The sequence below is a fragment of the Monodon monoceros genome, unplaced genomic scaffold (genome assembly GCF_005190385.1).
Source record: "Monodon monoceros isolate NGI ecotype Baffin Bay Population unplaced genomic scaffold, NGI_Narwhal_1 Super_Scaffold_11, whole genome shotgun sequence".
NCBI classification, from domain to species: Eukaryota; Metazoa; Chordata; class Mammalia; order Artiodactyla; family Monodontidae; genus Monodon; species Monodon monoceros.
The window spans coordinates 82,179,228-82,204,517 of NW_021703767.1; the positions used below are offsets into that span (position 1 = coordinate 82,179,228).

Genomic DNA, 25,290 nt, shown 5'->3' on the forward strand with positions numbered 1-25,290 from the left:
TCTGAAGTTAATTTAAATTAAAGTAACCTTATTAAAAATTTGTCCACCAACACAGGAAGAAGGGAGTTGCTCTGGGGTTGAAAAGTAAGATAACTTGAGAGTGAAGGTATCCCAGAAAAGAACTCAGCCAGCCCACGAAAACATGAAGTGAATGGCTTCTGCCTTGTGTATAAGCAGTTTCTTGAACAGATGGTTTCATATAACAGGCTCTTTGCAACCACACAGAGTTATCAAGTCATAATCAGTCCTCTGATTTAAGTGACCTCTCATCTCCTGAGTACCTACTACTATGAGTAAGATGCTATGGTAGAAGCCTTCAAGGGAATTATGAACCAGAAAGCAAGGTGAGACAGGTAAACAAATCTTAACTAAAAAGTGTAATGTGATCAATCAGCACTATTATAAAGGAACAAATGACTATGGAAGCACAGTGGGAGAAATTTAGTTCAACTGGTTAGAGAAGAAATTTGAAAAAAAAAAAAGAGAAAACTAGCTTTTAAACTAAGCTTTAAAGCCCATGTGGAACACATGACAGGGGGAAATGTCAGGAGAAAGAGCAGTCAAGGCAGAGAGAAGAGTAGGGGCAAAAGCATGAACACAGGAAAATACAAGTTTGTCTGGAGAAACTGTGTGTTTCATTAGAATGCAGCAGCATGCATGAGGAGGGAGAAATTAGATCGAAGGGAAAGATTAGGCCTCCAATGTCATTCTAAGGAATGTAGAATTTATTCCACCAAAAACTGAGGAGTTTCTAAAGGGGCAATGAGGAGAGCTGATCATGATCAGCACTGTGCTTCAGAAAATCACCCCATCAGCAGTGTTTAGGATTAAATAACAGAAGCAAGAGATAAAAGGTAGAGAGACCAAGATGCATGTGATTTCAGGGGTCCAAGGGAGAGACAGAGGGGTTCAGAACAATGCAGTGATAATGAACAGGGAAGGAGAAACAGATGCAAAAGACACTGCAGAGAGAGAGGAGACAGGGCAAGTATTCACATGTGTGGAAACATGTGGCTAAAGGAGGAATGAAAAATGGCAGGTCTTGAGCCTGACAGGCAGGGAGGAGAATGACGCCATTAACAAAGAGGGAGAATGCAAAAGTATGGGAAGGAAGGCCAGGTATTGTTTTGGACTAGACGAATTTATGGAGGCAACTCTAAAACAAATTAGGGAATAGTACCCCATCTCACCTAGAGAAAAGTCCTAAGTTCCCCCCTTTCATTTTCCGTTCAAAGATAAACTATAAGATTTCTCCTATAAAACATTCCCTTGGGGCCGAGCTTTTAGCCTACCTTTTCTTACTTTGCTAAAGCACTATGTCCCTTTCTTTTTTTTTACCATGCCTGCTTTTAATCCAGCAGTCACAGCTTGCTCAAGTGCATAATTAATCATTACTAGAGTATGAGGATATTTCAAGTTGTAATCTGTGTGTGTATCTAAATTCCAATTTATAATATTCAAAGAGCTTTCTATAGCTTTAAAATACCCAGTCATCACTCCCTTTCAGTGTGCAGGTCCTTTCCAAGACTCAACTCTCAGGGCCCAACTAGTGCCCTTCTCTGCTTTTAGCTCTTCCTTTTGCTCTGAAGTGTAATTTTAACTATCTGATCCTAGAAACACATTCAAAGGAAACAGTTCTAACTCACAGCCCATTCCCTTGCTACCTCAGCAAGTTATCATCCTAGAAATTTTAGCTTCTTTTCATTTCCTCTCTGGCCGATTTCAGAGACCATGCTTACAAAATTTTCTGAGCAATCTTATAAAAAGTCACAAATTAACAGCTTTCCCCCTCTATATCTGCAGCCATTCAGCACCCATGATAATGCCTGAGGTTTGATGCTCCCTCACCTGTTCTCTGGTCCTTGCCTATGCTCCCTCAGAAAAACACTTCAACAAATGAGTACAACTCTATCATCAGAAATGAGAATATAATCTCAAAAGTTCATTCTTCATTGACCCTAGGTAAATACTATCAAAACAATATACAAGATGCAGCCACTATGGAAAACAGTATGGAGGTTCCTTTAAAAAACTAAAAATAGAGCTACCATATGAGCCAGCAATCCCACTCCTGGACATGTATCTGAAAAGATGAAAACTCTAATTCGAAAAGATACATGCACCCCAATGTTCACAGCAGCACTATTTACAATAGCCAAGACATGGAAGCAACCTAAGTGTCCACCAACAGACAAATGGCTTTAGAAAATGTGGTTTATATACATAACGGAATATTACTCGGCCATAAAAAAGAATGAAATAATGCCATTTGCAGCAAACATTGATAGAACCAGAGAATATTATACTTTAGTGAAGTAATTCAGAAAGACAAATATTATGATATCACTTATATGTGGAATCTAAAAAATAATACAAATGAATCTATACATAAAACAGAAAGAGATGCACAGATATAGAAAACAAATTTACGATTACCTATGGGAAAAGGGGGTGGGGGGGGTCAATCAGGAGTATGAGAGCAATGGATACAAACTACTATACATAAAACAGATAAGCAATAAAGAATTTACTGTATAGCACGGAGAACTATATTCAGTATCTTGTAATAACTTATAATGGAAAATAACCTGAAAAAATATATATATATAAAACTGAATCACTTTGCTGTACACCTGAAACTAACACAATATTGTAAATCAACTCTACTTCAATTAAAAAAAATATATATATATACAAGAGCACAATTCACCAACAGTAAGAGTTTAAGTACTTCATGGAGCTTTATTTCCTTCATTTGGATCATTCTTCCAACTTAGTACAGTTTTATTTTTATTATTTTTAATTTATTTATTTTTATTTTTGGCTGCATTGGGTCTTCATTGCTGCGTGTGGGCTTTCTCTAGTTGCGGCGAGTGGGGGCTCCTCTTTGTTGCCGTGTGCCAGCTTCTCATCGCAGCGCCTTCTCTTGTTGTGAAGCACGGGCTCTAGGTGTGTGGGCTTCAGTAGTTGTGGGTCATGAGCTCAGTAGTTGTGGCTCGTGAGCACAGGCTCAGTAGTTGTGGCACACGGGCTTTGCTGCTCCGTGGCATGTGGAATCTTCCCAGACCATGGCTTGAACCCGTGTCCCCTGCATTGGCAGGTGGATTCTTAACCACTGCACCACCAGGGAAGTCCCTTAGTACAGTTTTAAATTTGAATTCTAATTCAATCAACTTGCAAACACTTCTTGAACATCTACCAGGTTGCAGGCATTGTGCTGGACGTGTTTCTGTTTCTGGGCATGTTAAAACAATGACCAAAAAAAAAAAAAAAATCCTTACAGTTGCTACCTACAGGAAATTCATTCCAGGTAGGAAAATATACATGTAAACGATTACTACAGTATGCCAAGTGTAGCATGAAGTGTTACATGAACACAGAGGAGGGGCAAATAATCAAACTGGAAGTGTGAGAGAGGGTTCTAAAAGTTTCTCTTGGATGATATTTGAGTTGTCTTGGAAAATGGCTAGGAATTTGCCAGGCAGGGAAAGGGAAAGAAAAGGCATGGTGGGATAAAAGAAAACTCACACAAAGAACATAAGCTGTAAAGGTGACACAGAAAGTTCACTGAATTCCAACAATTTAAAACTGTTGAGAAGGGAGTCCCCCTGGTGGCCTAATGGTTAGGATTCTGGGCTTTCACTGCCATGGCCCAGGTTCAATCCGTGGTTGGGGAACTGAGATCTTGCAAGCTGTGCAGTGTGGCCAAAACAAACAAAAACAAAGAAACAAAACTGTTGAGGAGTTCATAATACAGAATGGCGGGGGTGGGGGCAGTGAGGAGGGTCAGAGAGGGGTGCAGTTATAGAGAAGTAGTCAGGGACCAGAAAATATAGAAGCATCTTGGATGTCGTGTTAAACAGTTTAGATGGGTATGGCAGAAACTAGTACTTGTGCTCCAACATCTGTTCCTTCCTTCTAATTTAGAAACAGAACTCCTCATTTTTAGCTAAACACATGGCCACCCACAAAATAGAGTACATTGCTCAGTCTCTCTTAGCATCTAAGGGGCCATATATCTAAGCTGTGATCAACATGATATAAGCAGAATTGCAGTACACAACTTCTAAAAAATTTTCTGAAAGAAAGAATACTTTCTTCTTCATCTCTTTCTGCATTCAGGCTGGCTAGAATGCAGAGGTGACGGCTGGAGCCTCAGCAGCCGTTTTGGGCCAAAAGACACAAACCACATACTAAGAATAACAGCAGTAAGACAGAAGGAATGTACATCGCTGATAAGTTTGTGAAGCTACTCTACTAGATCAGGTTGCCTACCCTCCAGACTTATAGGAGACAACTAGATTTCCATAACAAGCTATTATTATTTTGAACTTTCTCTCACAGCAGAACTTAATTTCAACTGAGCCAAGGGGGGGCCACAGAAGAATATTAGGTAAAGGAGAAGTAAGATCATGAATTAAAGAAGGACAAGAGGGGCTTCCCTGGTGGCACAGCGGTTGAGAGTCCGCCTGCCAATTCAGGGGACATGGGTTCGTGCCCCGTCCGGGAAGATCCCACATGCCGCGGAGCGGCTAGGCCCATGAGCCATGGCCACTGAGCCTGTGCGTCCGGAGCCTGTGCTCCGCAACGGGAGAGGCCACAACAGTGAGAGGCCCACGTACGGCAAAAAAAAAAAAAGGACAAGAATAAGACCATTTGGGAAGGTACCATACTAGCCACCTGGATCAAACTGGCATTATTTGGGAGCTTAGCAATTCTATTCTCTTATTCATCACTGCCTATCTTACAAGGTCAATAAATAGCTCAAATGAGATCATGTATATAAATGAGCTTTGAAAATTATGAAGAACTATTATAAATGTAATTAATGCATTAATGTTATGCACAACTAGAGAATATTTTAATTTTAGTCTCTTGTCCAAAATAATCTAAAATTTACTAAGAGGATGAAATCTCCATTTTATAGCCAAATGAACAGGACGAAAATTCTAAGCTTTCAACTACAAGAAGAAACTGGCGTGGCTGAAGCTGTGCAGATGGACAGAAAAGGAATCATTCACTAGCAACAGTATGAATCTCAAAACAGCTTTCAACTGAATCTAGTTAGATTTAGATTGGGATGATCATCTCTGTGTGCCTCAAATCATTCTTAAGTGTCACCATCATCTCAGTTCCATGGCAAAACTATGTATGGCACTACCTTAGCAACACAGTGGTGTTGGTATGAGACAGAAGGAGACTCTTCACATTAATTATTTCTCAAAGCATTCTGAAGTTAGTGTCCATTTCTGAATGTAATCATACTAATATAGGAATTATCACAATATGCATTTCTCAAGAGTAGTGCTCTGTAGCTGAGATACATTATAGTTTTTGAATGAATGCTTTGTCTTCAAAAGCTGAATAAAGTACTAAGACAGCATAATAAAATTTTTAAATGATTGCAACATATTACTTTATTAAACAAGATTATTTTAGAACTTGCTATCAAATAATTCAGTTTTCTTAATATAAACATCAATACAAAGACATATATTCTTTGAATACTTACTTTCAACAAAATATCCACAATACGTTGTTGATATTCTACAGCTTGCTTGTCATTTTTAAAATCTTCAAAAGTCTGAAAGGGAAAAAGAAATTTATAAAAGTAAGTATTATTTGGAAATTTTAGAAGGAAACAAGATACTAAATTCTTAATAGTCAGGTTCCAAATAAGGTAACCACTCCTCATCCGGTTTTTCCTGATATACCTTTAACAAGTTATTTTTAGTGAGTTAAATAGAAAGCTACAGTATTCACTATTGCATAGTATTCTGAATAAATAAAAAGTATAAACATATAGTGATTACTATATAACCAGAAAGTGACTCAGGAAAGGAAGGCAAAGTTTACAGGCAACGAAAAAGAAAGAACACTAATGGCAAGAGGCAATTTGTGAGCAAGGGTTTGAAAAGGATGAAATACATGCTACATGCTCAGCCATCATTCCATCCATGCTATTTGGAAATAATAACTGAAATACAGTTTGCTAACTGTCATGAAAAATAATTTTCATGATTTCCATGACAACTTGGAAAAAATGATGCTCTGTCACAATGTTAAAAACCTCAAGGATACACACAAAAAACAGGCATTCTATTTTCAAAACACTGCCAAGTACAGCATTTTTGATTTTATGCCCCTGCTCAAGTACAGCCAAATATATTTTGAATAGAACATGCACCCACGTATATGACAGCACCAGATTCTGAAAATACCTAGAAGCTACAGGATGCATATATGAAGAAATTGAAATTATATTCACTATAAAAAAATTTAAATGAAAATATTTACTGAATAATAAGCATGATGAAAGACTTGAAGATCTGCCTATGGTTTTCACTTAGCACATTTGGCCCTTAGTAATGTTTAAATCCACACAGCAATAATTTACTGCTTACGATCCTGAAGCAAAAAAATAGACTACATATTGTCCCAATAGATTAACAAAGAATTTCAAAGCCACAAACTTTCAAGACTACATCATAGTTACATTCAAACCAGAATACTTGCTGTTCTTTAAATGGGCCCTGAGCTTCCCCAGCTTCTCCAAAGTACCTCGGCTCGTGCTGTTCTCTTACTAGCACGTCCTTCCTTCCCTTTTCTTGTCTGACACACAGTAAGCACTTTAAACAACAACTACTGATTTGTCCAGTTAATTACAGAGGAAAATAAAATCTTCTAAAAAAATTTCTTCTTCAACTAGAATGCTTTGCTGCCAGTTAGTTAAGAAAAGCTAAAATGAGTTACCTAGGGGACTTGTAGGAACTTTTAATATGGAAAGTTCAAACAGAGGGTATTTTGATGCTTAAGTGGGTTAAATATGACCTGGCCTGAAGACAGAAAGATGGTCTAGAAAGTCTCTCAGTTCTAAGGTTTATGAGAACAACAAACACGCACACACTCACACAAATGCACACACCCCCTTCCCAGGGCGTGTGGCCAAAATGAGATGTCACTCTGCCGTCACAAGGACAAGGTACTATCTGCTAATACAACTGCTATTCAACTAAACACAAAACCACGGAGAATTAACATATGTATTAAACAACTACAGCATTGACAGCAAGTAAAAAAGAATTTCTGTATCCACTTTCCTTTTGGCAGCATGTATTCACTGCTTTGAAACACATATTGCAAGTTTACTTCTGTAAACATAATTAAGTGGTGATATACTTTCTTATGAATGTTGTGATACACATAATGACATCTTTTGATTGTAGTTAACAGCTGCCACCAAAATGGCACATTTATGTTAAAACATTATCATTCCACAAAGATGCTTCTAATTATACGATGCTTGTTAGAGGAATAACATGCAAAGATGTCCTAATGGAGAATGACACGGTTTGTGAAGTGCAAAGGTAGACCTAAAATTCAAGTCCAAAGTCACCTGTGAATTTGGTCATAAAAACTTCTTTCTGCGGCTGCTTCCCACTAGCTATCTACCTTACATTTGGAAGCAGCCGCATAGCACAGGGAGATCAGCTCGGTGCTTAGTGACCGCCTGGAGGGGTGGGATACGGAGGGTGGGAGGGAGGGAGACGTAAGAGGGAAGAGATATGGGAACATATGTATATGTATAACTGATTCACTTTGTTATAAAGCAGAAACTAACACACCATTGTAAAGCAATTATACTCCAATAAAGATGTAAAAAAAAAAAAAAAGAAACTTCTTTCTGTAGCCCCTTAAAAACTATTATACGGTTTCTGTAAGATAATGATAGTTGGCTAAAGCCTGATCCAGGGGTCAAGAAACATTCTCTGTAAAGGGCCAGAGAGAAAATATTTTAGGCTTTGTGGGCTACATGTGGTTTGTACGACATAGTCTTCTCTTTTTATAACCCTTAAAAAAAAAAAATTACTCTTAGCTCACACAAGCCAGAGGCCAAATGGAGCTGGATTTGGTCTACAGACTGTGGTTTGTGAACCCCTGACCTAACAGCTTCACACATCTCCCAATAAGATCCGTGTATGTAGAAAAGAACAAAAAGAATCACCCAACCCAGGCTAATGGGAAAACCAGAAGGACAACAAATGTTACATACTTCAACTTATATAAAAGTGGGAAAGTAAACATCCCAAATTAGCAAAGTTGGCTCCAAAGCCCATAAAACCAAAAAGAGGTCAGGACAGAACTGGGTAGAGGAAAGGAGGGTGTGACGAGGTTTCAGTAGGAACAGAATACCAATAATATCAAATGGAATTCACCTCCAAAAGAAAAGGGAAATCCACCCTGGGTGAGGAAATAATGAGGTCACGTCTGCAACCCGGTGGATCAGCACACTGGCTAATAGGAAGAACAAAGGAAGAGGTCTGGCAAGTATAGATCGGAGGCCTTGGTAAGATACAGCTTTTAACATAGAAAAGGGAATGGAGAGATATTCCTTGGAGGCTTGTGGTAAAGAACAAAGTGGCTCAAGATAAAGGCCCTACTAAAACAAGAGACTATCAAAGATTGAGAAGATAGGCTATCCCCAAAACACACTATTTATTTAAAAAATTGCACTTGGTTGTAGCAAATAAAGAAGATACTTGAATGCGGAAAATAGTATGTAATTTTCCCCCACCATCCAACAAGGTCACCTATTATTCCTAGTCCAGAAAAATCCAACATAAAAAAATGACAAGGCTCCCCTGGTGGCGCAGTGGTTGAGACTCCGCCTGCCGATGCAGGGTACACGGGTTCGTGCCCCGGTCTGGGAAGATCCCACATGCCGCGGAGCAGCTGGGCCCGTAAGCCATGGCCCCTGAGCCTGCGCGTCCGGAGCCTGTGCTCCGCAACGGGAGAGGCCACAACAGTAAGAGGCCCGCGTACCGCAAAAAAAAAAAAAAAAAAAGACAATAAAAACAGCAAATGAAGGCACTCAATAATAAAACATTTAAAATAAAAACTAGTCACAAGATAGAAGTAAACTATAACAATATCCCAACATATATGAAATATATTTAAACATACAATTGCAGATTTGAAAGAACATCACAAACCATAAATTTAAGAATTCATAAAAGAAATGAACAAAGAGCAAGAAGATAGGAAATAGCAGCTAACTGAACTCAGACAAAAACTGAAAAAAAAAGTCATCTCAGAAATGAAGACAGAATTACAAGCCACCAAAGGGAGAACAGATATTACCAAAAGCACTGTAAAGAGAAATAGAGAATGTAAATGAAAAGAACCAAGAAAATGAAATTAAATAAAGAAGGAAATAAAAGAGAACAAAAAAAGGTGATAAATATAGAAGATAAAGAAAATATACAAATAACTGGAGTTTTTGAAGATGAAATACAAAATAACGAAGCAGAAAAAGTATTTAAATCTACGTTCAAGAAAACTTTCTTTAAATAAAAAGACTCGAATTCACATACTTGAAAAGGCCCACAGTACATATATGGCAAAACTGACCCAAAATAGTCAATTCTGAGTAATATTTTAGAGTTAAAATATTAGTCTTTAAATATAAGGAAAAAAGTATTCTGGTCCTCTAGGAAAAAAGATTAAGTCCCTGGGAAAGTTAAGAAAAGTCAGGTTGACATCAGTTTTCCTTATGGCAGTATACAAAAGCAAGGTAAGTGGGAGGCAAGTGTTATTTTACTTTATCAAGAATTTTAAATTGTACAACAGTAGAGAAACATTACATTGAATCCTTATCACTCAGAAAACTACACTGAAAACTATAAAATATTACTGAGAAAAATTAAAGAAAACCTAAATAAATGGAACAGTATACCTTTGCATGGGTCACAAGACTCAGTATTGCTAAGATGTCTATTCTTAAATTGACTAAACATTGAACACAATCCTAATCAAAATCCAGGCACGCTTTTGTAGAAATTAACAAGATAACTCAAAATTCATATTGAAATGCAAAAAAAACACCCAAAACTACAAAAGACAATGTAATTTTGAAAAAGAACAAGAACATGGAAGAGCTAACATAATGTGATTTTCATACTCATTATAAAGCTACAGTAATCAAGGCAGTGTGGTACTGGCATCAAGACAAACAGACCAGTGGCATAGAATACAGTTCAGAAGCAGACCCACATATACACAGATGATGCATCTTTGACAAAGTACAAAGACAACTCAGTAGAGAAAGGACAGTCTTTTTGTCAAATGGTGCTGTAAGAGTTAAATATCTATACGCAAAAGAAGAAAAAAGAACTTGCAGCTAAACCTTGTACCACACGCAAAAATGTCTTCAAAATGAATCACAGATCTAAATGTAAAACCTAAAACCATAAAACTTCTAACAGAAATACAAGAGAATATCTTTGTGACCCTAGGTCACGTGAAGATTTCTTAGATACAGCACCAGAACAACATCCATAAAACAAAACTAATAAATTAGACTTGATCAAAATTTAAAACTTCTGCTATTCAGAACACCTTGTTAGGAGAATGAAAAGACAAACTACAGACTGGGAGAAAACATATGTGAAACTTACGTAATCTGATAAAAAAAACATATATTAAAAAACTCTCAGAACAAGAAAACAATTTTTAAAAATAGGGGAAAAATTGGCAAAAAAAATTGATATTTTCAACAAAGAGGATATATGGATGGCAAACATAACTTCTTTCCTAATATATTTTAATGAAAAGATGTTTAATATTATTTGTCAGGAGGGAAATATAAATTAAGACCACAATGAGATACCACTATACACCTATTAGAATGGTCAAATTAAAAAGATCAACCAGGGACTTCCCTGGTGGCACAGGGGTTAAGAATCTGCCAGCCAAGGAAGGGACACGGGTTCGAGCCCTGGTCCGGGAAGATCCCACATGCTGCAGAGAAACTAAGCCTGTGCACCACAACTACTGAGCCTGCATGCCACAACTACTGAAGCCCACACGCCTAGAGCCCATGCTCTGCAACAAGAGAAGCCACCGCAGTGAGAAGCCTGGGCATCACAATGAAGAGTAGCCCCCGCTAGCTGCAACTAAAGAAAGCCCACATGCAGCAACGAAGACCCAACGCAGCCAAAAATAAATAAATAAATTTATTTTTTAAAAAAAGATCAACCATACCAAGTGTTGGAGAGAAGATGAAGAACTGATACTCTCATACACTACTGGAATGTAAGCTGGTAGAACCACTTTAGAAAAGTCTTGTCAGTTTCTTCTTAAGTAAAATAATACACTTAACAAATGACCCAGCAATTCCATTATTTGGTATTTACTCAAGAGAAATAAAGATATATGTCCGCACAAAGGCCTTTATGTAAATATTCATAATAGCTTTATTCATAATAACTTAAACTGGAAACAACCCCAAGGACCAACTATTGGTGAATGGATCAAATTACATATCCATAAAATAGAAAATTACATAGCCATAAAGAGGAACAACTTATTGGTATAAGCCACAGCATGGATAAGTCTCAAAAGCATTATTTTAAGTGAAAGAAGCCAGAAAAAGCTACAAAGTGTATGATTCTATTTAAATAACATTTTAGAAAGGCGAAACTATACTGTCATAAAGCAGACCAGCAGTTGCAAGGGGCAAGGGACTCAGTACTAAACTGCAAAAGTGACCTTTTGTTCTATATCTAGATTGTGGTAGTGGTTACAAGACTGCATATGTTTGTCAAACTCTTGTCTTGAAATGGATGAATTATATTTTGTATAAACTGTACCTCAAGAAAGCTAAATTTAAAAACCTATTTGAAAAAAATATTATAAAATTTTTAAAGGTGGGAAAATATGATTTAAAAGTCTGTCATCTAAATTCTTTTGTGCCTCCCTGAAAATGTTCTTTTTATTAAGGTATACTAATTAGGAAGGTCATATGAGTAATCAATTATGGTAGACATAATAGGCAGTGAATCTAGAATTTAGGATCCTACATCTTACCCATTTCTCCAGCTGTAATAATTGGGAATGCAGCCAACCCTTGATGTACACACAGAAGGAAGCTTCCACTTGTCTTTTAGGCATTTCAAATTCATTAAGTCCAAAAGAGAGCAAATTTTCTACCTCTACCACACTTCATCATTATTCTGCACCACCACCGCCCCCGCCCCATCCATCTCCCAAGAAATCTGTTTCTCCTCTGATTTCCTGGTGAATCCACAAGTAAACCACTATACATCCAGTTTACCAGGTCAGAAATCTAAGAATCTTTGATGCTTCCCTACTTGTCTTATCTTTCACATCCAACTGTATATTAAGCCCTAAATCTTAGGCTGATTTGCCTCCTAAAATATCTTTCAAATCCTTTCATGTCTTGGTTACCCCCACTGTCACTGCCCTAATCAAGCCACCATTACCTTCTTTCTAGATTACCACAAAATTTTGCTAACATCTTCCTGCCTCCAATCTTATCTTATTTCAATCCATTTTCCATTCAACAACCAGAGGGAATTTTTCTAAACTACAAATCGTGATATTTTTCTACCTAAAAGGCTTCAACGGCTACCTGCTGCTCTAGTATAAAGTCCAAACTTCCTACCATGGATAACAAAACTCAGACTCTACCTAACTCTCTAATTTCTCTCTCTGCAGGCTTCCTTACACTTAAAGATGTGGCCATACTGAATTTTTTCAATTACCTGAACACACATTGCTCTTATTTCCAGGCCTTTTTACATAGTCTGTCCTTCTGCCTAGAATATTTTTCCCTATCCTTAACCTAACTTCTGCACATCCTTTGAGACTCACCATGGACATCATTTCATCCAAGACACCTTCCTGAACCCTCCATTAGATTCCCCCTCTAATTGTTCTTACAGCATCCTGCACTTCTCCAGTGACACATCTTACACTGTGCTATAATTACTTATCTACAAGTCTGGATCCTCTTCCTCCACAAAGGCAGGGTTTATATACTGTCAGCCCAGGGTACACACCCAGTTAGTACAGTACATGTGATATATTTGACCCTCAAATATTTGTCAAGTAAATGACAAAGATTTTATTGCAGCCTTACAACCAATGCCAATATCACAATTCAGACATGAGCATAATTCCAATCTTCAGTGCTACCACAGCCCTTTAAAACAGGAAAATTAGGTAAAATTCTTTGTTGCTCTCTATCATGCTTTCTGAACCCCAGCCCCACCACTTCTTGTTTCTTTTATCCTACATGCCAGACACTAAGTACCCTTATATTCTATTCTGGGCGTCTAAGGTCTCCTAAACCAACTAGCTTTGACTTCTCTTGTTTAATTTATTAATTTATTTATTAATTAATTTATTTTATTTTTGGCTGCATTGGGTCTTCGTTGCTGCATGTGGGCTTTCTCTAGTTGCGGCGAGCGGGGGCTACTCTTTGTTGCGGTGCGCATACTCTAAGCGTGCAGGCTTCAGTAGTTGTGGCATGCGGGCTCAGTAGTTGTGGCTCGCGGGCTCTAGAGCGCAGGCTCAGTAGTTGTGGCACACAGGCTTAACTGCTCCACGGCATGTGGGATCTTCCCGGACCAGGGCTTGAACCCGTTTCCCCTGTATTGGCAGGCAGATTCTTAACCACTTCACCACCAGGGAAGTCCCTAGATCTGACTTCTAAGTTTCTTTTACCTTCTTCCTATGCTATTAAAGTTACTACTTCTGAAATCAGATTTTCAAATTAAACTAATGCAAAATATGATATGAGTGGGATCTCAACCTTCTCACAGGCATTTTTAAAAATTGTAACAGTTTATTATTCAACTTACAAAAGTACTATATGCTCATTAAATAAATTTACCCCATCTCACACAGTTAATCTCTATTAACATTTAGATGTACTTCCTTCCTGTTTTTTCTCTCCAAATATTGTACACATACAATATTTGGTTTTTTAATAATTTTTGAGCCTGCTGCTTCACTAAACACTAAAATGTAAGTGTTGTCCATATTATCAAAAGTTTTTTAAAAAACTACAATATGATTTAATTGGGAAAGTATATCATGTGTTATATAATTATTCCCCTGGGGGCATTTTCACAGAGACTCTGGCTCACCCAAATACATCTTTAATAAAACATGTACAAGGATGTTTTTTCAGCAAGCTTCCACGTTCCACTTCAACTCCAGTTACTTCTACTATCATCACCACCACATGTCGTTCAGGGCAATCTTCCATATTTAGTATACAAACTAACAATTTATGAAATCAAGGATGTACCACATCTAACCCTGCTTTAACTTTTTAATAAGGATGTGTCAGAAAGAGAGAACAGAGACAGACAGACAGACATAGAGAAACAGGAAGGGAGAGAAGAAAGAGAGGGGAAGGAAGCAGGAAAGGAAGGGTAGAAGGGAGAAAAAGGATTAGAAAATATGGGTGGCAAAACAAAATTAAATATTTGAAACCCTGCCTCACTGCTAGGGCATAAAAACTGTACTTGCATAAGGACTATTATTTGTCTTTCTTTCTATTAGAAAAAAATTATCACCCTGACTCCTTTTAAAAATACCTTAGAATCATATTATTTCTTACCAGCGCCAATACATTTAGAAATTCTCTTGTGTCAAAATGTAGCAAAGTCCGTATATAGGGATAGATTTCTTCCTCAGGGGGAGCTTCTGTTGAATGCAGGCGAATTAAAAATTCAAAAACCTGCAAGTTGAAAAAAAAAAGGTGATTATTTTCTCACCTTACAAAGTATCTTGCTGAAGCAATGTTTCCCATTTGGATAAAATAAAAGCAGGTTGAATTTACTTTAAATTGCCACTGTGTTATAACTTCTCTAACCTCTCTCAGCTATAATTACTGGCTTCAATGATGGTATGTAGCCTCTCTCCTGTCACAGCTGATAACTCCTGACCCATGTGTAACCCTCTATTACAATTTGTCTTTACTGCATTTTAACAAGAGAGTAAAAACGCTATGAAAATAGCACCAACCTGGTTTTTAACCAAGGGAACAAGATCTTCAGGGATGTCACCAAGGGGATAGGCACGACCTGCTAGACAACAGCTAGAAGAGAAGAGAAGAAAGAGAACACATTTGGTGACTTATAATGGGCTAAATAACCTCCCGGGAACACATTGTTTCTCAAACCCAAGATAGTAGTTTGAAGTTTGAGCAGGCTCAGCTTTTGTCAGTTAGGTCAGGTCCAAGCCCAGATCAAGATGATAGCCAGTTCAGAAAATGTGGGCAGCAGAGATGGTGGTGAAATAATACACCCTGTAACTGAGTAACAGCTTTCCTTTTTTCTTATTTTTCCTAAGAAAAACTCAAGCTGCACTAAATGGGCAAGAAGGAATAAGGACAGATTACCTAAAAGTCTCATATCCAGCATCTGGAAAGAGACTAACAGCATCATTATACTTTTTTTTTTTTTTTTTTTTTTTGCAGTACGCGGGCCTCTCACCACTGTGGCCTCTCCCGCCGCGGAGCACAGGCTCCGGACGCGCAGGCTCAGCGGCCACGGCTCACGGGCCCAGCCGCTCCACAGCACATGGGATCCTCCCGGACCGGGGCACGAACCCGTGTTCCCTGCATCGGCAGGCGGACCCTCAACCACTGCGCCACCAAGGAAGCCCCTCAGAGACTTTTAAATCCAGTGGTTCTAAGAATGGTGAATAAAGATGGGGAATGAGCTAGGCTAAAAACTATCTGTAGTCAGACAAGCCTTCAGGGAGAATTAGAATCTCATGAGAAATTAACTGTACAGCTTCACCTCCAAATCAGACCTTCCTAATGGCTAACGACTTGCTTTGTGGGCTGGATTATAAAAATGTCTCCTGAATATGCCCTCATTTTGGCAGCTGGGGGTAGGGGGAAGTGAATTTTAAGTGAATTTGAAGCAGTCATCAATTTTGAATGTTAGAGACAGCTAGATACCTGCATATTCTTAAAAGTTTAAAGTACAGAAGATAAAGTACTAGGTAAATGCTATACATTTTCTTCTACACTAAAAAAACAATGTAACAGATATGAAATAGGTCTCGAAGTTAACTCTGATGCATACAGAAGCTAAAATGATGTGCCAGCAAGTTCTGCCACCTTCCTGCCTGTCTGCCAGCCAGTTATCTATGTAAAACTCTATCGGGACACAGTTCTGAGCCTGCCCTGCATAGTCTATTGGAAGAACTCTGTTCCAGGAGTAAGGACATGAACATTTCAGCTCACTTCTGTCACTAACTTCTTTGTGATGCAAACTAATCTCTTGCCCTTATATATAAAATACGGATAAATACATATCTCACAGACTTGTTGGTAGTAAAAGTAAAATACTCTGTATCAGGGTTTCTCAACCTCTGCCCTATTGATACTTTGGGAGAGAGAATTCTTTGTTGTGGGGACTACCCTGTACATTACAGGATGCTCAGCAGCATCCCTGGCCTCTATCCACCAGATACCAGTAGCATCTCTACTCCACCCCAGCTGTGACAAAGCTAAAAGGTCTTTAGGCATTGCAAATGTCTGGCGGAGGGGAGGGGGGATGGGGGACAGAATCACCCACCGTTCAGAAGCACTGCTATACGTGAAAGAACACTGAAAAACGAAAAGCACTGTACAGATAATAGATGACAGTACCTCTAAGAATATAGGAGAAATTCTGTAAAAGAAGCATACACACATAAATAAATTAAAAATCTCTTACCTAATATATACAAGAAGCTTGTTGCCCATAACAACTTGCTCATCTAAAATAGAGAAGTATCTTTAGCAATTCTCTCTCAAAATCTTTTCAGAAATATAATCTTTATGTGGAAACAAAAAATAAAACTTGGCATTTGAGGTCAGGCAGGTATATTCCCAAACAATAGAAAAGTGAGATAAGACCGCTTTAATTATTATTATTTTTAGAATTTCCTTTAAAGTCTTTTCACAGACACAAAATCAATGAGTCATTCAAAGGTACATGTAGAAGGTATAAATCTTAGTGTAGAGGTCTGTGTATTGTTGGCTTAACGAATAGCTTGGACGCAGGGAAGGTATTGAGCAGGCAATGAGTTGCTGAATTCACTAATTAATATTAAGGCATAACTATAATGTCTTCTTATTTGTAACATGGACTCTTGTTCACAAATGTTTAAGAAACTTAAGATTAAACACTCTTTCGGACCCTTTGTATCCTAAGTTACATCTAAAATGTAAGATTCTGTCATCTGGTAGTATAAACCTATTTCTTGGTTAAAAGAAATTGGAAACATAATTAGACTAAGTTTTAGGCTAAAAGATCAAAGTTAACAAAGAATAGTGTAAGAGCATCAGGAGTGGGTGAAATGATCAGTAAGCCTTACAGTGTGCAGATTACAGGAATCTGTAGTTGGTAATACTGATGAACTGAAATTTCTACTTTTGACATGAATACTGGAATAATGCAAGCAAGTGTATATCTCTTAATCAATAATCCTTTATAAATACTCCAAATCTGTGTTGTTGTAAGTGCAAATAAACTTGAATTGCTCAAAATTGTATGAATAATTACATTCTGCTTCAATTCCATTTTTCGAATCAATAAACGTTGTTTTTTAGAGAAGTTTTAATTATGTTCACAGCAAAACCCAGAGGAAGGTATAGAGATTTCCCATCTACCCCTTGATCCCCACACCACACGACCCCCCAACTGACAACACCCTGCACCAGTGCGACATTTCTTATAATCAATGAATGTACACTGGCACATCATTACCACCTAAAGCCCACAGTTCATATTAAGGTTCACTTTTGGTGTTGTACATTCTACGCGCTTTGACAAATGTATAATGACATATATCCACCATTATAGTATCATACAGAATAGTTTCAATGCCCTAAAAATCCTGTGCTCTACCTATTCATCCCTCCATTGCCCCCAACCCCTAACAAACGCTGATCCTTTTACTGTCTCCATGGTTTTGCCTTTTCCACAATGTCATATAATCGGAATCATACGTGATGTAACATTTTCAGACTGGCTTCTTTCACTTAGCAATGCATTTAAGTTTCCTCCAAGTCTTTTCATGGCTTGATAGTTCATTTACCTTTAGTACTGAATAAGATTCCATTGTATGGATGTACCACACTTTATTCACCCATTCACCTTCTTAAGAGTATCTTGGTTGCTTCCAAGTCTGGGCAATTATGAAGAGCGCTACTATCAACATCTGTGCGGAGGTCTTTGTGTGGATAAATATTCAACACCTTTGGGTAAAGGAGTGTAACTGCTGGATCGTACAGTAAGAGTATGTTTAGTTTTATAAGCAATTGCCAAACTGTCTTCCACAGTGGCTGTACCATTTTGCACTCCCACCAGCAATACATGAGAGTTCCTATTGCTCCACATCCTAGCCAGCATTTGGTGTTGTGGATGTTCCAGATTTCAGCCATTCTAATAGGTATGTTGTACTGGTATCCCACTGTTGTTTTAATTCGTAATTCCCTGATGATGTTGAACATCTTTCAATATGCTTACCTGCCATCTGTATATCTTCTTTGGTGAGATGTGTGTTCAGGTCTTTGCTCATTTTTTAATCACATTATTCATTTTCTATTTTTTAATAAATTTATTCATTTATTTATTTTATTTTTGGATGCGTTGGGTCTTCGTTGCTGTGTGCGGGCTTTCTCTAGTTGTGGTGAGCGGGGGCTATTCTTTGTTGCAGTGCACGGGCTTCTCATTGTGGTGGCTTCTCTGTTGCAGAGCACAGACTCTAGGTGCACGGGCTTCAGTAGTTGTGGTACGCAGGCTCAACAGTGTGGCTCGCAGGCTCTAGAGCACAGGCTCAGTAGTTGTGGCACACGGGCTTAGTTGCTCCGCAGCATGTGGGATCTTCCTGGACCAGGGCTCAAACTCATGTCCCCTGCATTGGCAGGCAGATTCCTAACCACTGTGCCACCAGGGAAGTCCACGTTATTCATTTTCTTATTGTCAAGTTTTAAGAGTTATTTGTATACTTTGGTTAACAGTCTCTTGCAAATATTTTCTCCCAGTCTGTGGATTATCTTCTCATTCTCTTGACATTCTGTTTTGCAGAGCAAAAGCTTTTAATTTTAATGAAGCCCAGATTATCAATACTTCTTTCATGGATAATAATCTTTCTTTCATGGATGGTGTTGTATCTAAAAATTCATCACCGTAACTACAGTCAATTAGGTTACTGCCTGCGTTACCGTCTAGATATTTTATAGTTTTGCATTTTCCAATTAGGTCTATGATGTGCTTTGAATTAATTTTTGTGAAGAGTGTAAGGTCTGTGTCTAGAGTCAACTTCTTTGCGTGTGGATGTCCGGATGTTCCAGCACCATTTGTTGAAAAGACTATCTTTACACAAATGTATTGCCTTTGCTTCTTCAAAGATCAGTTGTCTATGCTTATGAGAGTCTATTTCAGAGCTATTTTGTTCTACCGATCTTTCTTTTTTATTCTTTTGCCAATACCACACTGTCTTGATTATAGTAGCTTTATATTAAGTCTTGAAGTCAGGTAGTGTTAGTCCTCCAACTTTGTTCTTCTGTCTAAATACTGCCTTAGCTATTCTGGGTCTTTCCCTTCTCCATATAAATTTCAGAATCAGTTTGTTAATATCCAAAAAAAAAATAACTTGCTGGGATTTTGACTGGGATTGCACTGAATCTGTAGATCAACTTGGGACAAAATGACATCTTGACAGTATTGAGTCCTCCTATCCATGAACACAGAACATCTCTCCATTTACTTAGTTCTTTGATATCTTTCATCAGAGTTTTGTAGTTTTCCTCATACAGATCTTGTACAAACTTTGTCAGATTTATACATAAGTATCTCAGTTTTCAGGGTGCTAATATAAATGGTAATGTGTTTTTAATTTCAAATTCCACTTGTTCACTGCAGGTATACAGTAAAGTGACTGCCTTCTGTATATTAACTTTGTATGTGTAAACTTGCAACAACTGTTTATTAGTTCCAGGAGTTTTGGGGTCAGTTCTTTCAGACTTTCTACATAAATGATCATGTCACCTGTAAACAAAGACAGTTTTATTTCTCCTTCCAAATCGTTATACCATTTATTTGCTTTTCTTGTCTTTTTGCATTAGCTAGGACTTTCAGTATGATGTTGAAAAGCAGTGGTAAGAAGAGGACATCCTTGCCCTGTTTCCCACCATTGTTTCTCATCAATAAGTATGACATTAGCTGTAGGGTTTCTGTACATTTTCTTTATCGAGTTGAGGAAGTTTTCCTCTATTCCCACTTTGCTGAGAGTTTTTATCATGAATGGGAGTTGGACTTTGTTAAATGCTTTTTCGGCATCTACTGATATATGATCATGTGATTTTTCTTCTCTAGCCTACTGATGTGATGGAATACATTAATTTTCAAATGTTGAAGCAGCCTTGCATACCTGGTATAAAATCTCAGTTGTGGTGTATAATTCTTTTTATAGCTTGTTGGATTCAATTTGCTAATATTTTGTTGAGAATTTTTGCGTCTATGTTCATGAGAGATACTGGTCTGTAAGTTTTCTTTCCTTGTAATGTCTTTGATTTTGGTATTAGGGTAATGCAGGCCTCATAGAAAACGTTAGAAAGTATTCCCTGAGCCCTGTCTTCTGAAGAGATTATAGAGAACTGGCATAATTTCTCCCTTAAATGGTTGGTAAAATTCACCAGTGAAACACATCTGGGCCTGGTGCTTTCTGTTTTAGAAGGTTATTAATTACTGGTTCAATTTCTTTAATAGATACAGGCTTATTCAGATTGTCTGTTTCTTCTTGTGTGAGTTTTGGCAAATTTTATATCTCAAAAAACTGGCCTGGGGGGCTCCCCTGGTGGCGCAGTGGTTGAGAGTCCGCCTGCCAATGCAGGGGACACGGGTTCGTGCCCCGGTCCGGGAAGATCCCACATGATGCGGAGCGGCTGGGCCCGTGAGCCATGGCCGCTGAGCCTGTGCGTCCGAGCCTGTGCTCCGCAATGGGAGAGGCCACAACAGTGAGAGGCCCGCGTACCACAAAAAAAAAAAAAAGAAAAAAAAAAAACTGGCCTGTTGCATCCAGGTTATCAAATTTATGAGCACAGAATTGTTCATAATATTCTTTCATTATCCTTTTAATGCCCATGGGATCTGTACAGTTGTCCCCTCTTTCATTTTTGATATTAGTAATTTGTGTCTTCTCTCCTTTTTATCTAAGTTAGCCTGACTGGAGGCTTATAGATTTTATTGATCTTTTCAAAGAAACAGCTTTTGGTTTTAACCAAATCCCCCCAAATCAACAATTTTCTCAACTGATTTCCTGTTTTCAATTTTATTAATTTCTGCTCTAATTTTTCTTTTCTTTTCTTCTGCTCACTTTGGATTTGATTTGTTCTTCTTTTTCCAAATTCCTAAGGTAGAAGCTTAGAGTATTGATTTTAGATCTTTTTCTTTTCTGCTATATGAATTCAATGTTATAAATTTCCCTCCAAGCACTGCTTTTGCTGCATCTCACAAATTTTTGTAAGCATTTTCATTTAGTTCAAATTACTCTTAAATTTCTCTTGAGATTTCTCCTTTGTCCATTATTACTTAGAAATATGTTGTTTAATTTCCAAGTATTTGGGAACTTTCCAGCTTTCTTTCTCCTAGTATTTTCTAGTTTAATTCCACTGTGGTCTGAGAGCAAGCATTATATGATTTCTATTCTCTTAAGTTTGTTGAGGTGTGTTTTATGACCCAGAACATGGTCTATCTTGGTGAATGATTCATGTGAGCTTGAGAAGAATGTGTAATGTGTTACTGTTGGATAAAGGAGCCTATAGATACCAGTAGTATCCGGCTGAATGATGGTGCTTAGTTCATAACTTCAGCTCAACTATGTCCTTACTGATTTTCTGCCTGCAGGATCTGTCCATTTCTGATAGAGGGGTGTTAAAAGTCTCCAACTATAACAGTGGATTTACCTATTTCTCCTTGCTATTCTATCAGTTTTTGCCTCGTGTATTTTGACACTGTTGTTAGGTGCACACAGATTAAGGATCATTACGTCTTCTTGGAGTATTGTGTAATGCCTCTCTTTATCCTTGATAATTTTCTTTGCTCTGAAGTTGGCTGTGTCTGAAATTAATACAGCTACTCCAGCTTTCTTTTGAGTAGTATTATTATAGTACACCTTTTTCCATTTATTTACTTAATGTGTCTTCATATTTAAAATGGGTTTCTTATACCCAACACTTAGTTGGTTCTTGTTTTTTAATCCATTTTAACAATCTCTTTTAATTGGTACAGACTACTGATATTTAAAATGATTATTAACATAGTTGGATTAATATCTACCATATTGTTACTGTTTTCTATTTCTTGTTCTTTATTCCAAATTTTGTCCTTTATTCCAACTTTTTCTGCCTTTTGTAGTCTTAACTGAGTATTTTATATGACTCCATTTTCTCCCCTTTCATATTACATCTATTATGTGTCTATTTTTAGTTGTTGCCCTCAAGTTTGCAGCATACATTTACAACTAATCCAAACCTACTTCCAAATAGCACTATACTGCTTCATGGGTAGTACAAGGACCTTATAATAACAAAATAGTCCTAATTCCTCCCTCCTATAACTGTATCCTTGCTGTCATTCATTTCATTTATACATAAGCATAAACACACACGCATATAATATCAAATACACTATTGCTATTATTATTTTGAATAAAGTGTTATCTGATGGCTCAATTAAGAGTAAGAAAAATGTAAGTTTTTATTCTACCTTTACTAATCATTCTCTGATGCTCCTCCCTTCTTGGATCCAGATTTCTTATCTATATTATTTTCTTTCTCTCTAAAGAACTTCTTTTAACATTTCTTGCAAGACATTTCTATTGGTAACAAATTCCCTCAATTTTTGTTTGTCTGAGAAAGTCTTTATTTCTCTTCTGCTTTTGAAGAATTCCTCAGGGTACAAAATTCTATGTTGGTGGGTTTTTCTCTCAAAACCTTAAATATTTTATTCTCTCTTTACCTTTTATTTTCTGCTGTTTGAATACATGCCTACTTGTAGGGTTTTTTGTTTTGTTTTCTCTCTTTTTTTTTTTTTTCCTATTTATCCTGCTTGGTGTACTCTAAGCTTCCTGGATCTATGGTTTGGTGTCTGACATTATCTGGGGAAATCCTCAGTCATTATTGTTTCAAATATTGCTTCTGTTCCTTTCTCCCTTTCTTCTCCTTCTGATATTCCCATTACGTGTATGTTACACATTTTGTAATTGTCCTATAGTTCTTGCATATTCTGTTCTACTTTTTTTTCAGTATTCTTCTCTTTGCTTTTCAGTTCTAGAACTTTCTAATGCTATATCCCCAAGTTCAGAGATTCTTTCCCCAGATGTGTGTCTAGTCTACTAATGAGACCATCAAAGGCATTCTTCACTTCTGCTACATTGTTTTTGATGTTTAACATTTATTTTTGATTCTTTCTTAGAATTTCCATCTCTCTGCTTATATTATCCACCTGTTCTTGCATGTTGTCTACTTTTTCCATTAAATCCCTTAATATATTAATCATAGTATTTTTTTTTAATTCCTGGTCTAATAATTCCAATACTCCTGCCACATCTAAGTCTAGTTTTGATGTTTGTTCTGTCTCTGCAAACTTCAAACTCTTCAACTTTTTTGCCTTTTAATCTGCCTTGTAATTTTTGAAAGGCACACATGATGCACTGGGTAAAAGGCACTACAGTAAATATATCTTTAGTAATGTGGTAGTAAGGTGTGAAGAGAGGGAAGTGTTCTATAGTCTTGATTAGGTCTCAGTCTTTTGGTAAACCTGTGACCCTGGAATGTGAACTTCACCAGTGCTTCTCAGTTTTTTTCCCCCTTAGGTGGACAGAATGGGTTGAAGGTGTTGGAGTTGGGTATTTTCCTTCTCCCAGGTAAGTTCAGCTCTGATAAACCCACAGCAGGTCAAGTTTCAGCAAAATAGTGTTTCCTGAAGGCCGGCTTTAGTTAAGAAACACAGAATACTCTGACATATTTCAAAATGGTTCCTTTCCCCCATCCCCCTGCAGAAGCACAAGGGATTTTTCTCTGATGATCACTGTGAGAATCCAGTAGCAGTCCTGGAGGTAAATTTCACAAAAGTGTGGAGGCTTCCCTATGACTGGGTCCTCCTGGAGTTTTTAAATTTCAGACTTGTTCACATTGAGCCTGCAACAAACCATCAACTGCAGTTCAGATTTTCCTACCCTAGCACTGGTTCCTGCAGAGATGTCTGATCCTGTCAGTTGTGATTCTCTGCATCTGCCTGTCTCTCTAGTTTTTGGTGCAATGGTTTGGCCTGTGACCTTACTTCTCTGGCAGATCTAAGAAGAATTGTTGATTTTTCAGTTTGTTGAGCTTTCTACTTGTTGGTAGGACAGAGTGGTGACTTCTAAATTCTTTCCCTGCTAGACCAAAAACCAGAAGTCCCAAATGTTACTTGATCCAACTCAATTAGCATGGTACATGGTAGCAGTCACTTTACAGATATAACACGTTCATGTTTATTGGCTAATTAGATAAACCTTTATTGCTAGAAATTTCAGATAGGATGCATCTAGCTCACGATATTCCTAGAGAGAGTTAAATTTACTTGTTTAACATATCCATCTCCATTATTCCATTACTATGAGTTCAAGGGCATGGAGTCTGTCTATCTCTGTATTCCTAGCATCCAGCACAGCATCTGGAACATGGAAATGCTTTGTAAATATATACTGAATTGACACAGCATTTAATTTTCCTGACCCCCTTTCTACTTTTCTCTCCCCAAAATCTTTTTTTAGACAATCTTCTGTTGCAAAAGCTCATCCACTCCATTTGGAATTCTTAATAGTCTTTTTTTTTTTTTTTTAAAGTAGGTCCTTGTTGGTTGGAGTTCTTAAGAGTCTACTTTAACTTCTGCTACATATATTATGTGGAAGACAATTTTCAAGTTTGTTTCAAAAGGATTAGTTTCAGGGCAACTGAAAACAGACTAAGACTAAAGAGGGACTAAGACTCTACCAAATTATCCTCCGTGCTCCTGTCCTTACAGAAAAAAACCCTACAAAACCTGGACATAATACGAAACGCTACCTGAAGCTACTGAAGAGGGAATAGAAGTAGACAAGTCTGGCAGGGAGTTCACACTCACTGGTAAGAGGACAGACTGGCAGCCACACAAGTAACTTCACACAGAGGCGGTGGGGGATGGAGAACTCCTAATCTTTCTGGCACAGGGGACCAGAAAAGTGAAGCCAGGAAACCATGAATGTGGAAGAGACTAGGGGAAGCCCAAAAGGGAAAGAGTCAAAGAGGGGATCTCCAAACTATCTACCCACATCCGTGACTGATCCCTAAACCACCATGTACAAACAACAGTCAAAGCAGCTCAGCCATACAGAAAAAGTCAGAACCACAACTGGAGTTCCCTCCCTGAAGGTCCTGAAGTGTGAAGA

General features: G+C 37.7%; 1 protein-coding gene across 7 annotated transcripts in view; it reads right to left on the reverse strand.

The window, feature by feature from the left end:
- VPS8 (VPS8 subunit of CORVET complex) overlaps positions 1–25,290 on the reverse strand; it is a 299,574-nt gene that overhangs the window by 149,351 nt on the left and 124,933 nt on the right. For all 7 annotated transcript variants that reach the window (XM_029215384.1, XM_029215383.1, XM_029215387.1 and 4 more), the window contains 4 exons: positions 16,548–16,590; positions 14,842–14,914; positions 14,435–14,554; positions 5,513–5,584 (listed from right to left, as the gene is read on the reverse strand). In XM_029215384.1, the coding sequence (XP_029071217.1) occupies positions 5,513–5,584; positions 14,435–14,554; positions 14,842–14,914; positions 16,548–16,590 (308 nt within the window). The remainder of the gene's footprint in view (positions 1–5,512; positions 5,585–14,434; positions 14,555–14,841; positions 14,915–16,547; positions 16,591–25,290) is intronic.